This window comes from Bicyclus anynana, chromosome 2, assembly GCF_947172395.1.
Source record: "Bicyclus anynana chromosome 2, ilBicAnyn1.1, whole genome shotgun sequence".
Classification (NCBI taxonomy): domain Eukaryota; kingdom Metazoa; phylum Arthropoda; class Insecta; order Lepidoptera; family Nymphalidae; genus Bicyclus; species Bicyclus anynana.
This window is the reverse complement of record NC_069084.1, coordinates 14,194,992-14,217,344: the sequence shown is the minus strand read 5'-3', so window position 1 is coordinate 14,217,344 and position 22,353 is coordinate 14,194,992. Positions and strand designations below refer to the sequence as shown.

The window sequence follows — 22,353 nt, the reverse complement described above, 5'->3', positions numbered from 1 at the left end:
CTCACTCCTAACACAATCTTTTTAAACTACTTGTAGTGGAATATTGATCACATTAAAAAAAGCTTAAACATTTGGTAATAAACAAGTATTTACGCTTTAGTATGTACGAGTATATCTAATAAAAAAACTATTATCGTAAACGGATGTCGACCGCGTGTTTTCTATAGCCATCGACATGTTTTACTTGAAAATGCAACACAAAAAAATCTCAATTTTATTTGCAAAATTGAATACATTCTTGACCTACTTTAGAGTGATAAAATAACGCATATTAAGTTCATACATGCACATAAAATACGCAAAGAGGTGTTTAAATTATACGACAACGACATGAACGCGACTTTTGTATATAACTGACTGTCAAAATTGAGTAGGTTCCGCTGTATATATATTTTCATGCATGGTGTGACCTCCCGCAATTGTGGACTAGTTTTAAGAATTTTTTTTTGTTTAAAAGGGTATCTCGTATAAATTAAGTAACTCTGGCTAACTGACTGGCTTGGCTTGACACCGCGTTCAAACTCATTAGTAGACTAGCTGACAACACGCGGTTTCACCCGCGTGGTTCCTATTCCCGTAGAAATACGGAGATAATATATAGCATATAGCCTTCCTCGATAAATGGGCTATCTAACACTGAAATATTTTTTTTAAATTAGTCTAGTGGAAACACCACCTAGTATCACAAACTTATCTGTCTCGGTGAGGGTGTCAAAATTGTCGCGATTTTGATATGTTTTTCAAAATTGCGACCGTCGCGTCGTTAGTTCATATACTCAAAGAGTTCATATTCGTTAGTTCCAGTTTTGCGCTAATAAGATAAGTTTGCGGCACTATATTCGTTGGTTTACACGATACATTAAATCGAACAGTAGTCGTTGAGTGTAAAGGGTAATGGTGTAAATTAGGTGGTTTCTGTATGTTTAATGGTTTCGCCGGCACCTCCGTGGTAACGGGAAGGTTATTTGTGGCGTTCGCCGGGGGGTCAAAAAACGTTTCATGTTCCTTAACGGCCGGCAAAATGCATGCGCCATTGACGCATGACGACCGGGTTCAAAAGCCGGGTTCACATTGGAATATTTTGGTTATTTTTCCTCCAACTTAATATACGAGTAGAAGGAGTGGCTAATAGGCAAAAGGTCTATATCGAGTTCGAACCTTTCGGTATTGATTCCGGAGCTTTGACCGTTGGCTATTGAAGCTTTTGAATTTTATTTGTTGGATTGTTACAAAGCTCGTTCGAGGAAGTACTGCTATGTTAATTTCTACTGCCAAGTAGCATGACCTTACTCTAGTCTGTAGGGTATAGTTACTGGTGTAATTAAAAATACATGAAGCTTACTATCTATACGTCTCAGATTAATGGATAGCGGATACAGAATAGTAGCGCTATTCTGTAACAATGTTTTTAACCGATTTCAAAAAAGGAGGAGCTTCTCAATTCGACGCGTATATTATTATTATTTTTTTTAATGATTGTCACCTTATAACTTCGCCATTTTAAAAATTCTTTTTTGTTTGAAAGTGTATACTTTCAGATTGGTCCCATTTAATTTTTATGAAAATAGGTTCATTAATTTAGTTTTACAATCAAAACAAGTGAAATACATCTTTTAAGTCGGTTAAATTTTTATGTTAAAAAGATATTATCGTAACTCTACAGTGTGAGTTTCGAATTCGTTTTTGTCTCTTAGACCAACACAATAATTTATACAAAGAGAGATAGATACGAGCTTAAAGCCTACTAGTTCCTTTCATGTCCTTTCATTCCTTACATGTTCGGCAAAGTGTTGTTCTGTTTATAGTTGATGGTTTTTCACTTACCTGTAATTTATTTTCTAAATTCGTTAATTATAACTACAAAAACGTGTGGTATTTTTTATTGTATGATATGCCTACGAAGATATACGAACGACGAAGGATATACCTACCTTATAGTTAAACTATAATATATATAGTATATATAGTTAAACTACCCATAATAGCCTTTAGTACATTTTAGTTTGTTATGCATCAAATACAATCTTGTTTTCTTATGTAACGTAATATGTATTTGAAATTTCCAATTCATGAATGTTAAATGTAGTAATCCAATTATGGAAAATGTTTACGGTGCACGGTAAATTGGACTTTTGAATTAAACGTTATGCTAATCTGCAGGAATTTAAATTGGGCTTAGCGGTTTAACAAAATTGGGTGCTATTGCCGGATACATGGATATTCAGACATTTTATATGTACCATACCATGTTATAAGTTAATAGATGTTTACTTTTACATTTAAGCTATTGCTCCACATCGATTATTTAAGAAAAGTTCTGGAATGTCCATTACGTACCATTTTATCGTACCTAACATTTATAACTTAAGAAACTTCAAGTTTATAATGTCTATTTTTAATTAAACTAGTTGACGACGGAACACTCGGATAGTCCACCTGAAGCAGTAGTAGTATAAACCATTACCCATGCTCTACGTCACGACATATCTTATAACTTAACCAATACGTTACCTCCTTTCCTCTCCATATAAGTCCGTGGAGTGGGTACGAAAATATTCCAGCGGTTAGGTATCGAATCCAGCACCTCATAGATTTAAGTTTTACACTTTATTCCTGAAGCTATTCCGATTTCAGCGACATTTAAACTAACTAGCCATAACGATGTCTGCGTAATGTGGTGTAAGAACAGATACATCATAGTTATAAAGCCATCAAAAGAGATAGAGGTCAAGCGCAATAATCTACATAAATTACCTCGGAACTCTAAAAACGGAACCTAAAAATCTACATGCATAATATAAATACGTTATCTCAAGTCACATTCGTTTCGCAAAATCGGATACACCTTGCATAATAGTCGGTCGCACGGTCCCGGTCACTTGCAATGTGTATTTTTGTAATATACCCACTTTTGTCCCTGACGCAACCTCTGCGTAAGCCATCTATGTTTCGACAGTTATTTATTGTTTGACAACAAATTGGTCAAAGTATACTACAATTTTCGGTCAATAATTCATAGTATAAGCTGTAACTATGCTTGAGGTTTGGGCTTGGAGTTTTGAAGGAAATTGCTCAACGAGTTACCAAATCAGTCGACCAAATGTTTGTTTTATAGCAAACCTCGTGAACTGGTTCGCATGTCCTCGATTGTGGCTTTACTAATATAAATACTCAATTCCAATTTCTATAATTTTTCGAGGATTAGATATATTATTTTTTTTTATTCTAACGCTGTCTCAAATCAATAGAAACCGAATAAAAGAAGTATGTATGTACATCAAAAATATGATTGATATTTATGAATTATGAAGCAAAATGTTTTGCTGAAAATAAAACTATTTTACCTGCTTAATACGAGTATCAGTGGCAGCTCTTTATATCTGCCCTTACACTACTCATCTGTATTAAATTACTAGCGGATGCCCGGAAATTCAATATTCCACAAGTCTCGCCGAAACCATTGATATTTTCGGATAAAAAGTAACATATATAAATATTGCTAAATAACCTTCTCTATCCGTCCTAGAGATTAACCCGGACAAACGGACAGATATATAGACACACAGACAATAAATTTAAAAAGGCTTGTTTATGTTTTAGTACCATATAAATAACTGAAATCATTTGAAAACACACTTAATCACCGATAGATACTTCAATTTGATTCATATGTAAGTATTTATGTACCAATGTATTCATTAATAAGTATAAGTATTGATAAATAATGTAGATACTAGATACCTAATCAGGTAGGAGAGCTTTTGAAAAGTCACCGGCTCGGAAGGCAGATCACGAGTCCGAAGGCAGGCTTGGCAACAACCTCTAATGTAGAGCAGTTCACATGACACTCGAATTTTATTAGCAAAATGCCAACAAATTAACCTTACACTAAAGTCACGGCAAACAGAAACAGCATTCCGCGGCATGAAGTGAATATTAAATGCGTTTTATTAATAAAATCAGAGTACGTAGGTACATTATTTTTATTCCTACAGAAAATAATAAACTCCAAAAAGCACTCCTTTAATATTATTTTTTAAAATTTGTACATTTTTTTTTATTGTTAGATAATGATTTAATTAATAGTCCAAATGGATCGAACTCCAAGCATTCTTTGGATTGGATTTTAACTTGGCCTATATAGTCATGGAGATAATGGGGCTAGAATAATTATTATATCGTAATGATTTTTCATTTAGTACCAATAATAATAGTCGGTCTGATTATAATCGGCGACTAACCGTGGTTACCTTTATAGAAAAGTAACTAAAATTTTAAATGCGAATATGACTCTATTAGTTTGTTTATTTGCTTCGCTTTTACACCTCCATGGCCACCACCTTGAAATTTTGTATTTCATCCAGTAACGAAGTACCTTCTTAACCTAGGTACGTACTAACGATTCTGGAAATAATCAATGTATATATCTACATACAAATCAGATTTAATTGTCTGTCTGTGATTTCAAAATAAGTGTTTTTCAAGTACTTAAGCTATGTACACGTTATTAAAACATAATCAAGCATTTTTAAAATGTTTGTCGGTGTGTCTTTCTGTTTGTCCACGCTAATTTGTCCATGCTATTGAAAGGTTTAATAGATTTAAATTGGACTTTCACTGGAAGATAGAGGAGGTTATGAAGCAACATATACTTTTTATCCCGAGAAAAAACTTTCCGCGGGTTTACTGAAAAACAGAAAATCATGCGTACGAAGACGCGGGCATCCGCTAGTTAATAATATTACTGTTTAACAAAATCTACATTAACGCAAGAACAACCATGGCATCTACCTACTCGGTTATTAATAAAAGATACCTCTTACCCATCATAGATGCCAGTTGCCGAGAGGAACGCAAAATAATCCAAATTAACATAATCGCTACACAGATTGATGAATGTAATTTCAAACACATGTACGTCAACCTTTACTCCGTCTAAAGGTACTTGCGCATATATCGTCATTGAGTCAATGTTCACGTCACGTCAGAAAATATATGAGTTGCTTGGTGATGACTGACGTGAATATACGTTTGACGTGAGCATGTTATAGCAATCTATAGAATATTCGACACGTTATTCAGCGAGTCGACAACATAGTGGAGAGCGCCGATTGACCAAGCAATTTTTTATCCGACTTCAAAAAAAGGACGGACGGACGGACAAGGAGGTAACGTTCATTTATTAACCAATTTTGAAAATTATTTTTTTGTTTGAAAGAGTATACTCACAGATTAGTCCCATTTCATTGCAATGAAAATCGGTTTTTGTGTTAAAATGAAAATAACTGAAATACGACTTTGAAGTCGGTTTGTTTGGCGTTTGAAGTTTGGCGGATATAAATTTGCGTTTACGTTTATGCGATCGTCACAGTATGAAAACATTGAAAACTCCCACTCAGCTTAAAATTAAATAAGTGTTAAACGCTAACTTATTGATTAAATAAAAATAAATCATCAACATATTATGTGAGTATTTAAAACAAGATAGGCAACTTCTAGGCAAGTGCATTTAACTATAAACATGCATTTACCATCAAATTTGATCGCAGTATGTATGATTAAATGAAACAGCGTATGCTCTATAAACATTACGTTAAGAAAGGCGACAATGAAACAGATAAAATGCTCCATAACGTTTGACTAATCTGTGACGGGAGACTTGATTGTTGTGTGTGCATGTACCCTAAATAAACTCTACACATGGACAAACAAATGACATCGATAAATCAAGTGAACATCTCAATTGCTAAGTCAAGGCGAAGCGGTCAATTATTACATGTCATGACTATTATTTATTACCATGTATCCTAAAGACCCTTCCTGGATGATATGCTTAAGTTGCATCCGTGTGACGACATGTGCCGGCGCCTGTAGCATGTAACCTTTTCGAAGAATTTCCATATTATAATTAATGCTACAGCTCGTGCGGATTAACTTGACACTTGGCTCGTATGATGTTTGCATTGTGTTTGTTTGGTTGTGTTTGGTCGCCAGGTGTCAAGTTAACGAGCATTACGCCCTATGTAATATTTGTAAGCCTGTAATGTAGGTACGTTAGAACATATTTTAATGAGTTGGGTTAATTTGATCCAAGGTTTTTATAATTATAGAATAATACATTGCGCTTTGAAACTTTTCGAAATAGTTCCTCCTCCTTTTCGTCATTTTCATTAGTTCATCTTTTTATAATACTATCAGGTATCACATCAATACCAATAGTAATTTTATCTGCATCAATACTTGGTTAATGTCCCGTGGACTCCCTTCGTCTCTGTTTCTTTATAGAATTCACTTCCAGCTTCCGTTTACTTCTTCTAAAAGCTTCTTCAAGAGTTGGTCGAAGCTTTTCGTTACTAGACCATTGACTGAAACAACTATCGGATCAATAACGGTTGACTTAAATTTGTTATTGATGAAATATTTAGGAAGTGTATATATTAAAAACTACATTTATTAAAAAGTAATTAGCAAGAGTTAAAAAATTAATTAAATATGAGAAAGGTCGGGACTCGCGAACTACCATTGTACCTTATTAAGAACTATACAAATACGAAACTTGATATCTCGACTGTTAACTTATAAAGTGCTATTTTTTACACGCAGCGATTATCATCTGACCTCTGTATTCGGTTAGAGGCGAGCAGGCTAATCGATTTTGTTAACGATAATTATCAGCAGGTCGATTCTCTAAGCTAAGGCAAGTAACATCGGTTGAATTATAAACTGTCTGTAATTTTTTTTTAAAGACGTATTTTTCTAAAACATAAATTGTTGTCTTTAGATTAATTTAAAGAAATAGGATAGATATTGTGTTTGAATCATAAGTAAATTTTTCACGATAGATGTTTTTTTTTCATTACAATTTACATCATATTTGTAATCTATACTAATATTAGAAACTAAAGTGCTTGTTTGCTTGTTTGTTTGCTTAAACGCGCTAATCTCAAGAACTACTGGTCCAATTTGAAAAATTCTTTCAGTGTTAGATAGCCCATTTATCGAGGAAGGGAACGGGTGAAACCGCGTGGCATCAGCTAGTAATTCTACAGAACTGTATAAGCTTTAATAGCTTCATAGTTACGTGGTAGAAATAGATCTGTTCCCCATCTGTTCTTTTTAGAAAGACACAGCTTATTTAGATGTTTCTAAACAAAGAAGGAACTATTTAGTTAGCCTAGCGAGTTGAAGCAATTTTGTCGTACAAGATTGTTATAATATAGATATAGAAAGAAAGATTTTTATATTAACTTGTATTTGAACTGTTTGTATATTATTCGTAGTGATTGGCGCTTTTACATATAGATTCCATCTATAGATGTTTCCACCGATGTAGAGTTTATTTATCTTAGAGAATCGTTTCACTCAAGCGATATTTAAATGTCATATGAGGGCGTGATATTCGTATATTTCAATTAGATTATGCGTTTCCGACTCGTTAGTATTAATAACCTGCCGTGTTCGTGTCAAAAATACGATTTAATTAGTATATTATTGATTATTAGTAAAAAAACATAACAAGAACGACATAAAATTATGGTTTGAGATATTGTTTTATGACACCAAAGAAGGTGTCCGAACCTTCGATAAAAAAAAATAATGTTTGTTAAAGGTTTGGAAAACTTTTTTGGGTGTTTTTTTTTTCTGAATACGAGTAAGGTTAAGGGTTATCTTTTGTTTTTTTTTCATTCTTTGTTTGTTTTGTTTATTGTTTCTATTTTAATAAGTGTATTGTTTGCAATGTTTAACAATTAAAGTAGGCATGTTGTATAATACGCCATACGTGCCTTCCTGTATATATATATATATATATATATATATATATATATATATATATATATATATATTTACTATTCATTGCGAACTAAACGGCGATTCAAAATGAAATCTTCTCCCAGAGTCGATGAAAAATTCTTTGTTTACTCTTTAACGCCGCAACTGCTTAACTGATTTGGATGAAATTTAAAATGAACATAACAATTTTATACCGGAAAAATTAAATTACGTCTAGGTACATACTATTTTCCGCGGGTAACACCGCGGGGCGCATCTAGTAACATAATAATGTACAAATAAGTTACTCCGTGTGTACCCTTGCGCCTTCACATCTTTCTGGCACGATGGGATGTGCAGGCGCTGCTGCTGTATCATCAGAGACCCTCAAGCGGCGCAAATATAGCAATCTCGTCGGAGATTACATATTTGAGCCGTTTGCGGTCGAAACACTAGTACCGTGGGGTCCGAGTACTCGCTTTCTTTTCAAAGAAATTGTAAAGCGTTTAATCGACGGCTCCCGTGACCAGAAGGCTATCCTATGTTTAGGCTAAAGAATTAGTATTGCCATACAACGTGGCAATACTGCTAGCCTTCTGGTCACTTTAGCAATGAACATCAATTCGGACGAATTCTACCAGAGTCTTTAGATATAACTTAAATTTAGTATATTTCCTATTTAATTTTTATAATATGTAGTTATAGATATTATTGTAAAATTTTATAAAATTTAAATACACTAAAAAAGGTAGTAAAAAAAAAGTTACTCATTTGTTAAAGTAAGCACTGAACACCCAAGGCTTAACATCTCGATATATCACGTTGGGTCCAACTTAGCAAGTCGCGTGCTAAGTACAGCAATAACTTGTACATTCAACGCCGACGCGGCCAGACTTCACACGGCGTGTTAAGTGATAACTTAAGTGTAACTTATTGCTTTACAACAAATGATACGGAAAAAGCGAAAAAAATGTACGACTTAACGAAAATTTGTGGCGTTCACAACGCTCTCAATAAAAGTATCGTAAAAACATTTTATAGCCGTGGTAGCCCAGTGGTTATGACCTCTGCAACCGATTAGGAGGGCAAGGTTCGATTGCAGTCTGGGGAATGTAACTTTTCAATTGCATTTTAAAACATTTAATATCAAGTATCTCTAACGGTGAAGGAAAAAACATCGCGAGGAAACTTGCACACACAGAGAATTTTCATTATTCTCTATACGCATGTGAAGTCTGCCAATCCGCAGTATTAATTATTATAAGTCTAACACCTTCCGTTTTAGAAGCTTTCGCTAAAGTGTTGGAACAAGAGTCGTATACAGAAGGCAGTGATTCTTAAGACGGCGCGTATTGTGAGGAGGTTCCTTACTCTATAGCCCTGACCACCGGATGCTTGGGCACTTGTGTTTTGTATTAGTAACATTGTTAAAATTACAAAAAAGAATAAATCCTATTAATACTATAAACGATAAAGTTTTTATGGATATTTGGATGTTTGGATGTTTGTTACTCTTTAACGCCGCTACTACTGAAGCTATTTAGCTGAAATTTAGAATGGAAATAGATTTTACTCTGGATTAACACATAGGCTACTTTTTATCCCGGAAAAATCCACGGTTTCCCGAGATTTGCGAAAACTGATGATTTTGATGATATGAATGTTTATTACTCTTTCACGCCTCAACTTCTGAACCGAATTAGCTGAAATTTGGTATTAAGATATATTATAGCCTGAATTAACACATAGACTACTTTTTATCCCGGTAAAATCCGTGGTTTCCATGGGATTTGTGAAAAAATAAATTCCACGAGGACGAAGTCGCGGGCGTCCGCTAGTAAATAAATAATAGTAAAAAATTACCGGCACCTCTGCGACGGCTTAACGGCTGCTTTATAATCTTTTTCTCTTTATAATATTCCAATACGAGTGGAAAAGCACGATGCTGAAATAGTTTCCAATTTCGACCCATACGCACATATTTACAAGTGTATTTGTGTAAGTTAAGAAAAAGGCTCGTAAAACACATGTAGTTATGAACACGGAACGACACAAAACAAAATTGCGTGTGAAGAAACGATTTGTTAGAATTCGTCCAAAACGGTTGTAACAAATGTGTTCGCAGGTGTAAATTAATTTTGACGACACCACTCCGTTACGGTAAAAATGACGAATGGCTGTTATATAGCTTTTAATTCTGTGAAATACCTCTTAAAATATATTAGGGTAAGATATATGGATGGTACAGTTAGGTAACATGTTTTTTTTTATTAGGTTTTACATAAAAGTTTTTGGTGTAGGCTTTGCTTGCGTGAAATGTCTTTTAATACAGGATGATTCGGTCTTTAGTGCGGATATTTTTTTTCGTGATTCTGTATCATTAATAGAATATAAATCTACAAACAGTTCGATACATTTTATGTAATATTTTTTTTAATTTATGTCTCTAAAATAACAAAATAATGTACATATTATTACTAAACAAGATATATTCAGCTTAAAAGTGATCTGGTGACGTCCTTTAGGTATCAAACGAAAATAAAATAAACGCACAATAGGGTGACCCTAAAATTCTGTTCAAAAGTAAATAACTTTAGCTAACGATAATTTTGTTATTTTTGAGTTAAAAAAAAAAGAAAAAATACGTGATCATTAAATTTTGTTTATGTACAAAATATAAAAATATCCGCACTAAAAAAATTTTCTTCCTGTATATTATGTCTGTCTTAGATCAATGTAAGTAGATTTCGTCTTTTATAATGTTGTGCACAATAATTGCTTTTCTTTTATTCTTTACAAGTTAGTTGGCGGTACGTCTTTGCCGGTAGGGTGGTAACTAGCCACGGCCGAAGGCTCCCACCAGCCAGACCTGGATTAATTAAGAAAATCTCAATCGGCCCAGCCGGGGATCGAACCCAGGACCTCCGTTTTGTAAATCCACCGCGCATACCACTGCGCCACGGAGGCCGTCAAATGTGCTAATCTATACTATGCACAAAAATTAAGGGAGCAGAAAAAAAATCCAAATTTTTGGGGGATTTTCAACAGGCTGTAACTTATACAAAAATGGTCGTACAGCAAAAAAATAAAAAGCAAATTGTAGCTCTAAGTGTTTAGTTTTTGGATCTGAGTTTGAAAATTTTTTTTTGAAAATATTTTTCGAGTAATCATAAGAAAACCACCGAAAAAAAAATTTTCGAAATTTTTTTGGTTTTTTTTTTAATCTACGGACGTGGAAAAAGTTTTTTCGACTCAACCTCTATATGGACCGGATAGCTTGTTTATTCAGATTTAATTTCATTTTTTTTAAATCTCGATACGAGCATTTCTCGCTGAGATATCGATGTTTGAATGGAAAAAGATCATTTTGTCTTTGATTACCAATATCTCAGCAACCAATGATCGTACAGAAATTTTGAGGTTGGTTTCAAAAACTTGAATAAACTCTTCACAAGGATTGGCAATCGAATTTTGAAAAAAAAATTTTTTTTCAATCATTACATGAATTTGAAAAAGCATCCAAAAAAGGGCTTTTTGTCGTTTTTTGGAAAATCAAGCGCCCAATCAAAAATATTGCGGAAACCACTGACGTTAAGTGTGCCTTTTACTGTTCAATATACCCACAAAAACCCTACAAAGTTTCAATTCAATCCAGCAAACCGTTTTTTTTTCCCACTTGATCGAATTTTTGAAAAAATTAAAGGAGCAAGAATTTCGCTCTGAAAATGTCATAATTTACGCTTTTGTGCTTGCGCACGTGTATGTGTGTGGTTTTATCAGAGATTGAGACCCTATGGTTCGTCACTTCCACACACACACACACACACACACATACATCTTGGGAGAGTGAGTTTGGAGTCACAAAATACTGTGGAACACACACATACACGTGCGCAAGCACAAAAGCGTAAATTATGACATTTTCAGAGCGAAATTCTTGCTCCTTTAATTTTTTCAAAAATTCGATCAAGTGGGAAAAAAAAACGGTTGGCTGGATTGAATTGAAACTTTGTAGGGTTTTTGTGGGTATATTGAACAGTAAAAGGCACACTTAACGTCAGTGGTTTCCGCAATATTTTTGATTGGGCGCTTGATTTTCCAAAAAACGACAAAAAGCCCTTTTTTGGATGCTTTTTCAAATTCATGTAATGATTGAAAAAAATTTTTTTTTTCAAAATTCAATTGCCAATCCTTGTGGAGAGTTTATTCAAGTTTTTGAAACCAACCTCAAAATTTCTGTACGATCATTGGTTGCTGAGATATTGGTAATCAAAGACAAAATGATCTTTTTCCATTCAAACATCGATATCTCAGCGAGAAATGCTCGTATCGAGATTTAAAAAAAATGAAATTAAATCTGAATAAACAAGCTATCCGGTCCATATAGAGGTTGAGTCGAAAAAACTTTTTCCACGTCCGTAGATTAAAAAAAAAACCAAAAAAATTTCGAAAATTTTTTTTTCGGTGGTTTTCTTATGATTACTCGAAAAATATTTTCAAAAAAAAATTTTCAAACTCAGATCCAAAAATTAAACACTTAGAGCTACAATTTGCTTTTTATTTTTTTGCTGTACGACCATTTTTGTATAAGTTACAGCCTGTTGAAAATCCCCCAAAAATTTGGATTTTTTTTCTGCTCCCTTAATTTTTGTGCATAGTATATATACAATTAATATAAAACGTGGATGGAAACCTTTTGTCTCTTATTGCGGTAAAATCAAGCAGTTGTAATGTATGAACGCGCTAAGTATTTTTGGAAATAAGAAACCAAAGAAAAAAGTACTTTGCCTTTTTTAATGGAAAAAAAAAATATTGGTAGGACATAGGGTAGAATAAATTTATATTTCAGTTGTTTAATGATTAAATCCTTTTAACCTCAATCCTTTTGTCTATTGATGTGGTTGTTTTATGCTATTCTTAGGTTTATTTACCTAAATACTTAATGGTCATTAGATTAGAATTCCAGCACTCCCGTGTATTTTATTTTTTAATGTTACAATGTGAACATTGTTAACGTTGCTTTAATCTCGTTTTTTAAGAAAAGATTATTTTATTTTCTCTTTTCGTTTGTAACAAAATATGTAAGCATGTGTAAATTCTTTTTGTTGACACAAAACGACGTACTTACGGTAAAAATATGTTAGAGGCTTTTAATATTTTGAAAAATCACTTGGTAACTTAAAAGTATGGTCAGAAAAAAATAAGTCAATATGACAAAAAACTTGGAATTTAAATAAGAGTTATGTAATTCTTCTTCTTGTCATAGTGCTATCTCCTATCGGAGGTTAGCAATCAAGGCTAATTTTACTTCATTCACTGCTGCTTTGTTCACTTCATAATAATTTATTTTGTCTATTAATTTCTTAGTCTACGACTACTTGTTATTTGTCAGGACGTCAAAACATATCTATTATATCCTGTAGTCATCTGACATATTGTGAATGCAGCAAAACATAAACATTTTTATTACGTTTACAATTTATAGTAAATTAATTCAGTACTAAACTAACGAGCAATTGATATTGATAGCATTGCTATGTATATTGATGAAATAAAAACATTTTGCATGGTTAGTACAAAACATTGTAACTCTCTATTAGTGTAGCCGGTGTACCTTGATTGCTTGAAGAGACTTACAAGTTCATCAGGGTGGATATGATCCTCAGTCATGACTAAGGATCCTTAGTCGTCGTAGGATCGTAATCACCTTGGCGAGTCATTTTTGGATGTACTCGTTCAGTGCCATCCCTAGACATGCCTCCTTCGTGTACGGTCACTGGCCACTTGGACGGCACTTTAAAAGGTGCGGGCACCTGTTTCTTCGAGTTGATCCGACCATCGGGTTGGGTATCTACCCCAATTGATTTTCTACGCTGCTCAAAAATTGCTTGTTGTTAAAGTCCTAAAGAAACCTTCTTGAGTAAATCTATAGATATAATAAAACAAAGTACCCTGCCTCGTCTGTATGTGTGTCTGTTCCCGAACAACTCATGAACTACTATGCAGATTTTTATGCAGTTTTCACCAACAGATACATGTATGAGGCAAGTTATAGAAAAGCACATGATGATAATAATGTTGGAAGTGTTGGAATTAGGTGGAAGTTGTATTAAACTCTGTTAGGTATTTGGACTTAGAAAGGTTCTTAGCGCTTGGAGTCGCAGGCGTTTGCTTGTTATTTATATTTCGTTGCATTGGTATTACTTATTGCAAAGATACACATGTGACGACGAAAATGTACAAAACGAAAGAAGACGGAGTCACGTAGAAGTTTTCTGCTAACCGTACATAAACGGGTATTAACCAAAGCTTTATTAATATTTCGCTTGGACTTCTGAGAAAAGACAGTGTCCTTTTGTGCTGTGGTCATCGACCTGGAGTTGTTTTCGTTAGTTCGCAACGTATTATTAATCTATGCTTTTAACTTTTTTTTTTAGTTGTTCAGGGTTGTCGGGGTTAATTAGACGATGATTAAACGTGTGAGCAGATTGTTTGCAGAAGTTTTTTTTTAATTAACATGGGTTTTACAACCGAATGCACATATAAAACCTTTTTAGTCTTTTAAGTGGTAATTTTGAATGTTTTTTTTTTGTATTCTTTTATTCATTGTGATACAGGTTTGGTAGAGTGAAGTGGTGATAAGTGAAACGTTGTACGAGAAAATATTGTAAGCATATTGCTAATGCTATGGCGTATTTTAAATGAAAAATCTAATTATTTACATCTCGTATCTGCATATATGTATGTATCATTGTACCTACATGAATTCGAACCCAGGAGTCGAACCCAGAAACTTTATGATCTTAAGTCACATAGGTTAACCACTGGACCAACGAGGCAGTTCAAAATAATTCAATTCTTAAACACGTTACTTAAGTTCTTAGGCATTCTTATAACATGTGCAAAAACATAGAGACCAATAAGATGAAGGCACAGAACATAAACAAACGTTAAAAAGATGACTGTATACTACTCTTATTTTCGTGGATATAGGTCTTACAACGCACTGTTATAATATGTAATTGAAATTCAACACAAAAAATTCTGTGTAATCTTTTTCGAAGAAAAACGAAACGCCTTCAAATGATACAATGAAACCTTTCATTAAAGTGTGCATTTAAATAACGAATAACACTATATAAAATAATAACTGTAGTTATTGAGAAAACCTCAGACATACAAACATACATAATCATTGGGTGAAAACAGGACTTCTTTTTTATGGTTGGTAAACTTAAATGATGGTGACAACCCTACTTACGCGACGTATTATCAATGAGCTCATTCAGCGAATATTGAATTAATATTTCAACTGAACTGACCACCCATTGTACCTACAGCCGGCGGCGGGTCGCGTGTTCGAGTCCCGCTGTCGCAATATGTTATTATCGATTTATTAGGGACACGCGAGATGTTCATTCTCAATTCATAAAACTGAATGAGGAAAATTAACATTAAAACCTTTAGTAAAGATTTTTTTGAATCGTCGTAAAATATTTTTTACGTTTTAAAGAAAAATATCAGAGACTAGCGTACGCCCACGATTAGTCCGCGTGAAACTCGATGTAAACATTGAACTACCCCTACCCTACCCTACCCCTACCCTACCCTACCCCTACCCTAACCCCTACCGTTCGCAAAATAAGTAACTTTTCTGGTTGATTTTTTACACCTTTTGTCCGAAAACCCCAAATATCTTACGGAACCCTATTTTTTTCCAAAATAAAATTTAGTCTATATTACTTGTGGATAATGTAGCTTTCGAATGTTAAAAGAATTTTTAAAATCGGTCCAGTAGTTTTTGAGCCTATTCATTCCAAACAAACAAACAAACATGCAAAAAAAGGTTTTCCTCTTTATAATATTAGTATAGATTTAAAAGTACATTACTAGCTGCCGGGACCCACGTTTTATTCCACTCGGCAGCGGTCGGTGGGCGCGGGGTGTCCCATAAATATATCCTGTAGTGTAGTAATCATAATATAAGTAAATTCAAAAAATTAAAAATTCATTTATTTCAAGTAGGCTCAGTTTACAAGCACTTTTGACACGTCAGTTGACTATTTGTATAGTTTCTACCACCGGTTCGGAAGGCAGGTTCTGCTGAGAAGATACCGACAAGAAACTCAACAGTTACTCTTTTGAAATGAAAAAGTATTATAATTTACAATTGATAACAATTACAATTTCTTATAATTTTACTACCTGTGTGAAGGTGGAAGCTGATCCAATGACCTCCAAGCAGCCTTATCGTTAAGGAACTCATCAATAGTGTTGTAACCTCAACTAAGTAAATGTTTTTAACACATTGCTTAAAGTTGTGCATTGGCAAGTCCATCACAGCTTCATAGCACCCGTGTAAAGCTGGGGCGGGTCGCTAGTGTATCGATAAATGTGAGAGAGAGTTATTAGCGTTTGCTATTGAACCGACATAAATTACCGTTTAATTAATCCATTCACCACTGACACGTTTTCTCACGTAGACGAAATTGAAGGCAGAAATTATTCAATACAGCATGAAGAAGCGGAAGAGAGCGGGAGTCGAACCTGCGATATTGGCCTTCGATAGCCAGGTTTATATTGAGAATGTTGTTATTTATTGGTACTTACTTAAAAATAATAAAACATTATGTTTTCTTTATTTTTCAGTATTTAAATATCACGAAATTGAGTCAATTTATTTGATCCAAGCAATTAAATAAAAATATTAAAATCGACTTATATTTTTTTTTATTTTTTACAAGTTAGCCCTTGATTACAATCTCACCTGATGGTAAGTGATAATGCAATCTAAGATGGAAGCGGGCTAACTTGTTAGGAGGAGGATGAAAATCCACACCCCTTTCAGTTTCTACACGACATCGTACCGGAACGCTAAATCGCTTGGCGGTACGTCTTTTTAGGTAGGGTGGTAACTAGCCACGGCCAAAGCCTCCCACCAGCTAGACCTGGACCAATTAAGAAAACCTCAATCGCCCCAGCTGGGGATCGAACCCAGGACCTCCGTCTTGTAAATTTACCGCGCTCACCACTGCGCCACGGAGGTCGTCAATTCTGAGAAAAAGAAATAAGTAAAAAACTGTCATCATCTCTATTGGTCTGAGACTGAGATACATGATTGGTAGGCAGGTGGTCCATCTGATTAGTCCATCTATAAAAAAAATACGTTCTTGGCGGCTGAAATAAGTAAACAATAAGCATAATCCCTCTGATAATCTATACTAATATTATAAAGCCGAAGAGTTTGTTTGTTTGAACGCGCTAATCTCAGAAACTACTGGTCCTATTTGAAAAGTTCTTTCAGTGTTAGATAGCCCATTTTTCGAGGAAGGCTATAGGCTATATTGTCTCCGTACTCCAACGGGAACGGGAACCACGCGGATGAAACCGCGCGACGTCAGCTAGTCTGTCTGATAAAGAGCCATGCTTCAACTAAAATTTATTTTACTTAATATTATATTCTTTGTTTGCAGTTCCACTATGGAGGCGACACGGCAGCTGTCGGCTCATTGGCTGTCTACAATAGTTCTTCTCTGCTCCTTCTGCACAACTCACTCGCTCAATAACAAGGTATGTTGTTAATAAATACTAAAGAGCCTATGGCGGCGGCCAATAAGACCTTGGTCTTATAAAAACTTGGCAAAATATCTAATATAGCTTGGCAACTTCGTTCGCAACACTGCGTGTAGCGATGAATGAAAACCCACGACTGATGCACCTCACTTCCCTGCACGCACGATTTTACACCCGCGCAGTCTTTCCATCGTCGCCCGCATATCATGGGAGTGTTACCAACGAACTTGCCAGACTACAGACATGTTTTCTCATATTATCCCGAAGAAAATACTTATAAAACATGCAGAGGCCTGTGACTTCGCCTGTGTAGTCACAAGAATAAAATAAATAAATATTTTTTACTAATTCACAATATTATATATTTAGCATAGATCTGTGATCTCCACACTAGGATTCTGTGTATTGTGGTAATCACTTTTGTGAAACAAAAGTAAGTTTGTTTAAATTAATAAATAAATAATAATATTTAAACTCTTATAATATGAACTAGCTAATGTCGTGACTTTTTCTCTCTAAAATTCAGTTACTTATTTCCTCTACATCGACACGAGATATGTGTTTACTAGATTAGATTTGTATTTAAATATACTAAACTAATCATTCGTGCATTAAGCGTATGACCGATACATTGGCTATCGAAGACAAGAGCCTCATTACCGTCTGGTACAGTTTCATAACGGACCGGTTATTCCACAAATTGACGAGACATTTTGTAATCGGTGACGTCATAATGACAGGAATAGAGAGGCTGTTCACCTTAGCTTCCCAGTGACCCAAACTTTTTTTTATAGTTACAAGCAGTTGTCCGCGTTATTCCTATTCCTTAGTGGATACGGTGATATATATACCCAATGTTACTTGCTGATAATGTAGCGTTACATTTGTGAAAGAATTTTTGTAGTCGGCTTAGTGGTTTAGGCGTGAAAGCGTTACAAACAAACAAATGACATTTGCTGTTATACTATTGGTTAGGATTATGTAAATGCGTAAATCATGATTTTATACTATAGATATCTCACTAGCGCGCCGAAACTGAGGTAGATAAAAGTAAAAATAATATTTAAATATTGTCTACGATGTCGAGTTTTGTGTTCTACAAGTTTAAAAACTATATATACATAAATATGTAATATAAGTAAATACAATATTGTGTATGTGTAATCTTAGTGGAGTAGCTAAATTCGGATCACTTTTTGCGATGATGTTGTAGACACGTAACATATCTAATTGTAGAAGGTCTTTGGCGTGAAGTATTTGAAGATTTTTACGAAAATTACACGGATAGTAGTGTAATAGTGCGGAAAGCTAGTATTTTTATTTTAATATACGTTATACATACATTTAATATTTAATTTAATTAGAGCTTTTAAAATTCGTGACTAATGAGTAGTATCGTTTTTGACAAAATAACCTTTAAAACGTTCTTTCAAACTTTAAATTTGATTGTGTTTTGACCACAGGTCGATCAATTTTGCTATCAAATTCAGCTTCATACTGTAATAGTTAGTTTAAATTACTTATTTAGATTAATAATTAAGTACGAATCTATAATGAAAACGATTCATCACCTACGATTTCGATCGCCGATCAATCATATTGAAAAATGAGTTTTTGATCCAGTGTCAAAAATATGTTTATTCATAAAGATTCATAAATCTCTGTCTGTTCCCAATCAGGTCTCAGTACAGTTAATATTGCACTAGGGCCAACCACAAACACCTATCAATTTGCGTTGCGAAATATACCACACCCTAAGGCTCTTGGCACGCGTAGTACCCTTTGAAATAGCATGATTATCATCGGTCTATTTTTGAATAGCATGAAATCTCTTCTCTCTTATACGAGTAGGAGAAGAGAAGTAATTGTTGCACACTTTATAAAACAAATTAAAAAGTCTAATTAAAACTAAAAATTAACTTCGCTAAACTAATGTCCAAACACACTTATTGACTCTACAATAAAAAATGCTAGATATTTTCACTCAATTCTTGTTCCAAGGTTTTATTTTGTCGATATTTACAGGATAATTTATATTCAATTCGATTTGTCTAATACTACATTTGTTTGTTTGTTATGATCACACTCCGAAACCATAGGACAAATTTTACAAATTATTTCAATAATAGACAGCTACTTTGTCAGCGAGTAATATAGGCTATACTTTATCTACGTATTCTCACGAGGATGGGAACTATTCAGTCGAAACCGCAGGTGATTTGCTAGTATCAAATGTATTTGTGTGCATATTTAATAACAAAAACTCTAAATTTAATGTATAAAGACCTTTAACAACTTAACTTGTAGTGTTTGCGTAAGAATGCTCATCACTTGGAGGTCGTTTAGGATTCGATATTACACGATTTCACATCGTATTAACTTCAGATTATGTATTACACCACGATGTCACAACTGATTCGACATGCTCATGCTTATACTATAATGTCCCACGTTCAATTTTGTTTCAATTAATTTTAGTGTAATACTACTGGACGCTCGCGACTTTGTACGCAGTGCGTTGATTTAGTTTTTTTTTAATTTTTTCCAGAATAAAAGTATCGTATAGTATGTTGCTCAATAACCTACTGTATTTTCCAGAGAAAACCCATTTAAATCGGTTCATCCACTTCAAAGATTAGCCCGGATAAACAAACAAAATTTTAAAAAGCAAGATTATGTTTTAGTTTAGTTTAGTTATTTACACTTGTATAAGTACTTGAGAAAACACAATTGTTTTGAAATCACAGACAGATACTTCAATTTACTATTATTTTAGGGAAGAAATGCTTCATTATTTCATTTTTACAATTGTTAGTGTTATTTAGGGTCGTTGTAAATGAGGCTTTCATTTTAAATATTATCTTGAGTCAGCCACTGACGATCAAGTAATCTCACATGCCTGCAGCGCTAACAGGCAGGCATGTGCAGGCATGTGAGTTTACTTGATCATTAGTGGCTGACATTACATACGAGATGAATAATAAATGTAGGTAGTTGTTAAATAATTCCGCGTGAAATAGGTCACTCACCCTGCGTGTACAGAGTAATATGAACGTGTCAAGTTACAAACACATGAAGATTTTTACATGTGTTAATGCAAGTATCATTACTCAACTAATTATATTGACTAACCGGGAATAAATATACATTCACAAATAACGTGGCTTTCTAGTGGTGAAAGAATTTTCAAAATCGGTTCAGTAGATCCAGAGATTACCCCTTCATTATCGACTTACTCGTATATTCTTAGTTTTAAAGATTTTATTAAAAATCAATCAAATCAATCTTTAATCAAACAAAAGTAGATTTTTACGCCATTAACCTTAGAGATTGACCCCAATTATACTACTTCATGGTTGTTGAAGTTTGAATATCTTATGATCAACAGTCTTTTTTGCTGTCAAAAGATCAGTTTATTACATTACAATATCAGTACTAATGAAATATAAACACTGAAATATATTTTCATTACACCAGAGAATATTAAAAAAATATATTACCCATTCAAATAAATAATAATTTTAGTTAAAAACTGGCAATGCATCTTACTTAACACCTACGCTTAGAAAACCTCAGGTCGATGGACACCGGATGGCACTTTGAAGAATTATTTGCCACATACCATCTCACAAACTACCATATTATTATTTTATAATAAAAAAATCGGTTGTCTGTAAAATCGGTTTACTGACGATAGTTAAACGTGACAACATATACTGTTTAAAAATCTTCATAGACCAGAATATACTTTATTTCTTGTATAAAAAGTGGGCAACCCTAGAGCGAGGGAACGACGCATGACGTCATATTTTTTCGAGTTTGCAGCTCCAAGAAGTTGTCACGTCAAAAAAGAAACGACAGGATACATATCTCTTGCTTAGGTTCTCTTAAAATAATTTCCTCTATGCACTGTCTACTCTGCAGCAATCAAGCCTATTGTCCGTCGCCTATTGTTACGCAACTTCATACGGAATACCAATAAGCAGTTACGTGGTTACGCGCAAATAATAATGTTGCTGACAGCACGCTTTTTTCCTCACAATACTACTCACATATGCGAGATCGTGATAGAGATTAGAGTTCATGCACTTGCTTGAATGGGTAATGCTAACGGTGTAATGTTATAACTATACTCAGAGGCACAACTATCCACCCACTTTAATATACTCGCGTCATATTTTAATGGGCAGATAATTGTTCCTCTAAGTATATATATATTAGCTTAACTTACCCGGCAAATGAATTAAATGGGGATGGTTGATTAAGAGTGAAAAATTACTTATAAGACTTATTTTCATGTTTATATGTATATGTAATGTTCAAGAATTTTATTAAAAACATTCGAAGGAGTTTAGTTTCATGATACACATTGAACAAAAAGGCAAATTAAGCCACAATAGCGTAATTTGACCAAAGTCTACGACAGCAAAAAAAAAATAAAGACATTACAGAGAATTATACGTACACATCATCTCTTTATCATCATTAATTTTAAAGTCTAGTCTGATCTACATGAGCTAAAATTGCAAAAAAAATCAGCGCAATATTTAGTTAAATAAATATTTGTCCAAACTTCTAAAAGTTACAGTTTTTGTTGCTCTTTATGAATCTTTTGTCAAATTAAAAATATCTTAAATAGTTTTTGAGTTATAAGTCAAAAACCGAACCCCTTTTTTATTTTTAATTAATTATTTATAACTTTGCATTTTTTGCGAGCGAGCCTTAAATTTTTTCAAAGCTATCTACATTAAGTTCCGAATCGAATGACACCTCAACCATTTTTATAGTAGACGGAGAACTATTAACCATTGCAGCTATTGTCATATAGTAGTAACATTAATAATAAAAAAAAACATATAAAAGCTATTAGTCTAAATCAAAATTGTGTCTTGTTAATAAAATGATACCTAAAAACTAGAGATAAATATCAAAATAAGTTAAACAACACCTGAATCATACTCTGTCATTTTTAAATAAGACATTCTGGCATTTAATCTTTCAAATTTATTT

General features: G+C 33.8%; 1 protein-coding gene across 5 annotated transcripts in view; it reads left to right on the top strand.

Annotated features, from left to right (window-relative positions):
• LOC112051535 (A disintegrin and metalloproteinase with thrombospondin motifs 1) overlaps nt 1-22,353 on the top strand; it is a 148,735-nt gene that overhangs the window by 52,695 nt on the left and 73,687 nt on the right. For all 5 annotated transcript variants that reach the window (XM_052888523.1, XM_052888522.1, XM_052888526.1 and 2 more), the window contains one exon: nt 17,244-17,340. In XM_052888523.1, coding sequence (XP_052744483.1) covers nt 17,251-17,340 — 90 coding nt within the window. In that variant the 5' untranslated portion in view covers nt 17,244-17,250. The remainder of the gene's footprint in view (nt 1-17,243; nt 17,341-22,353) is intronic.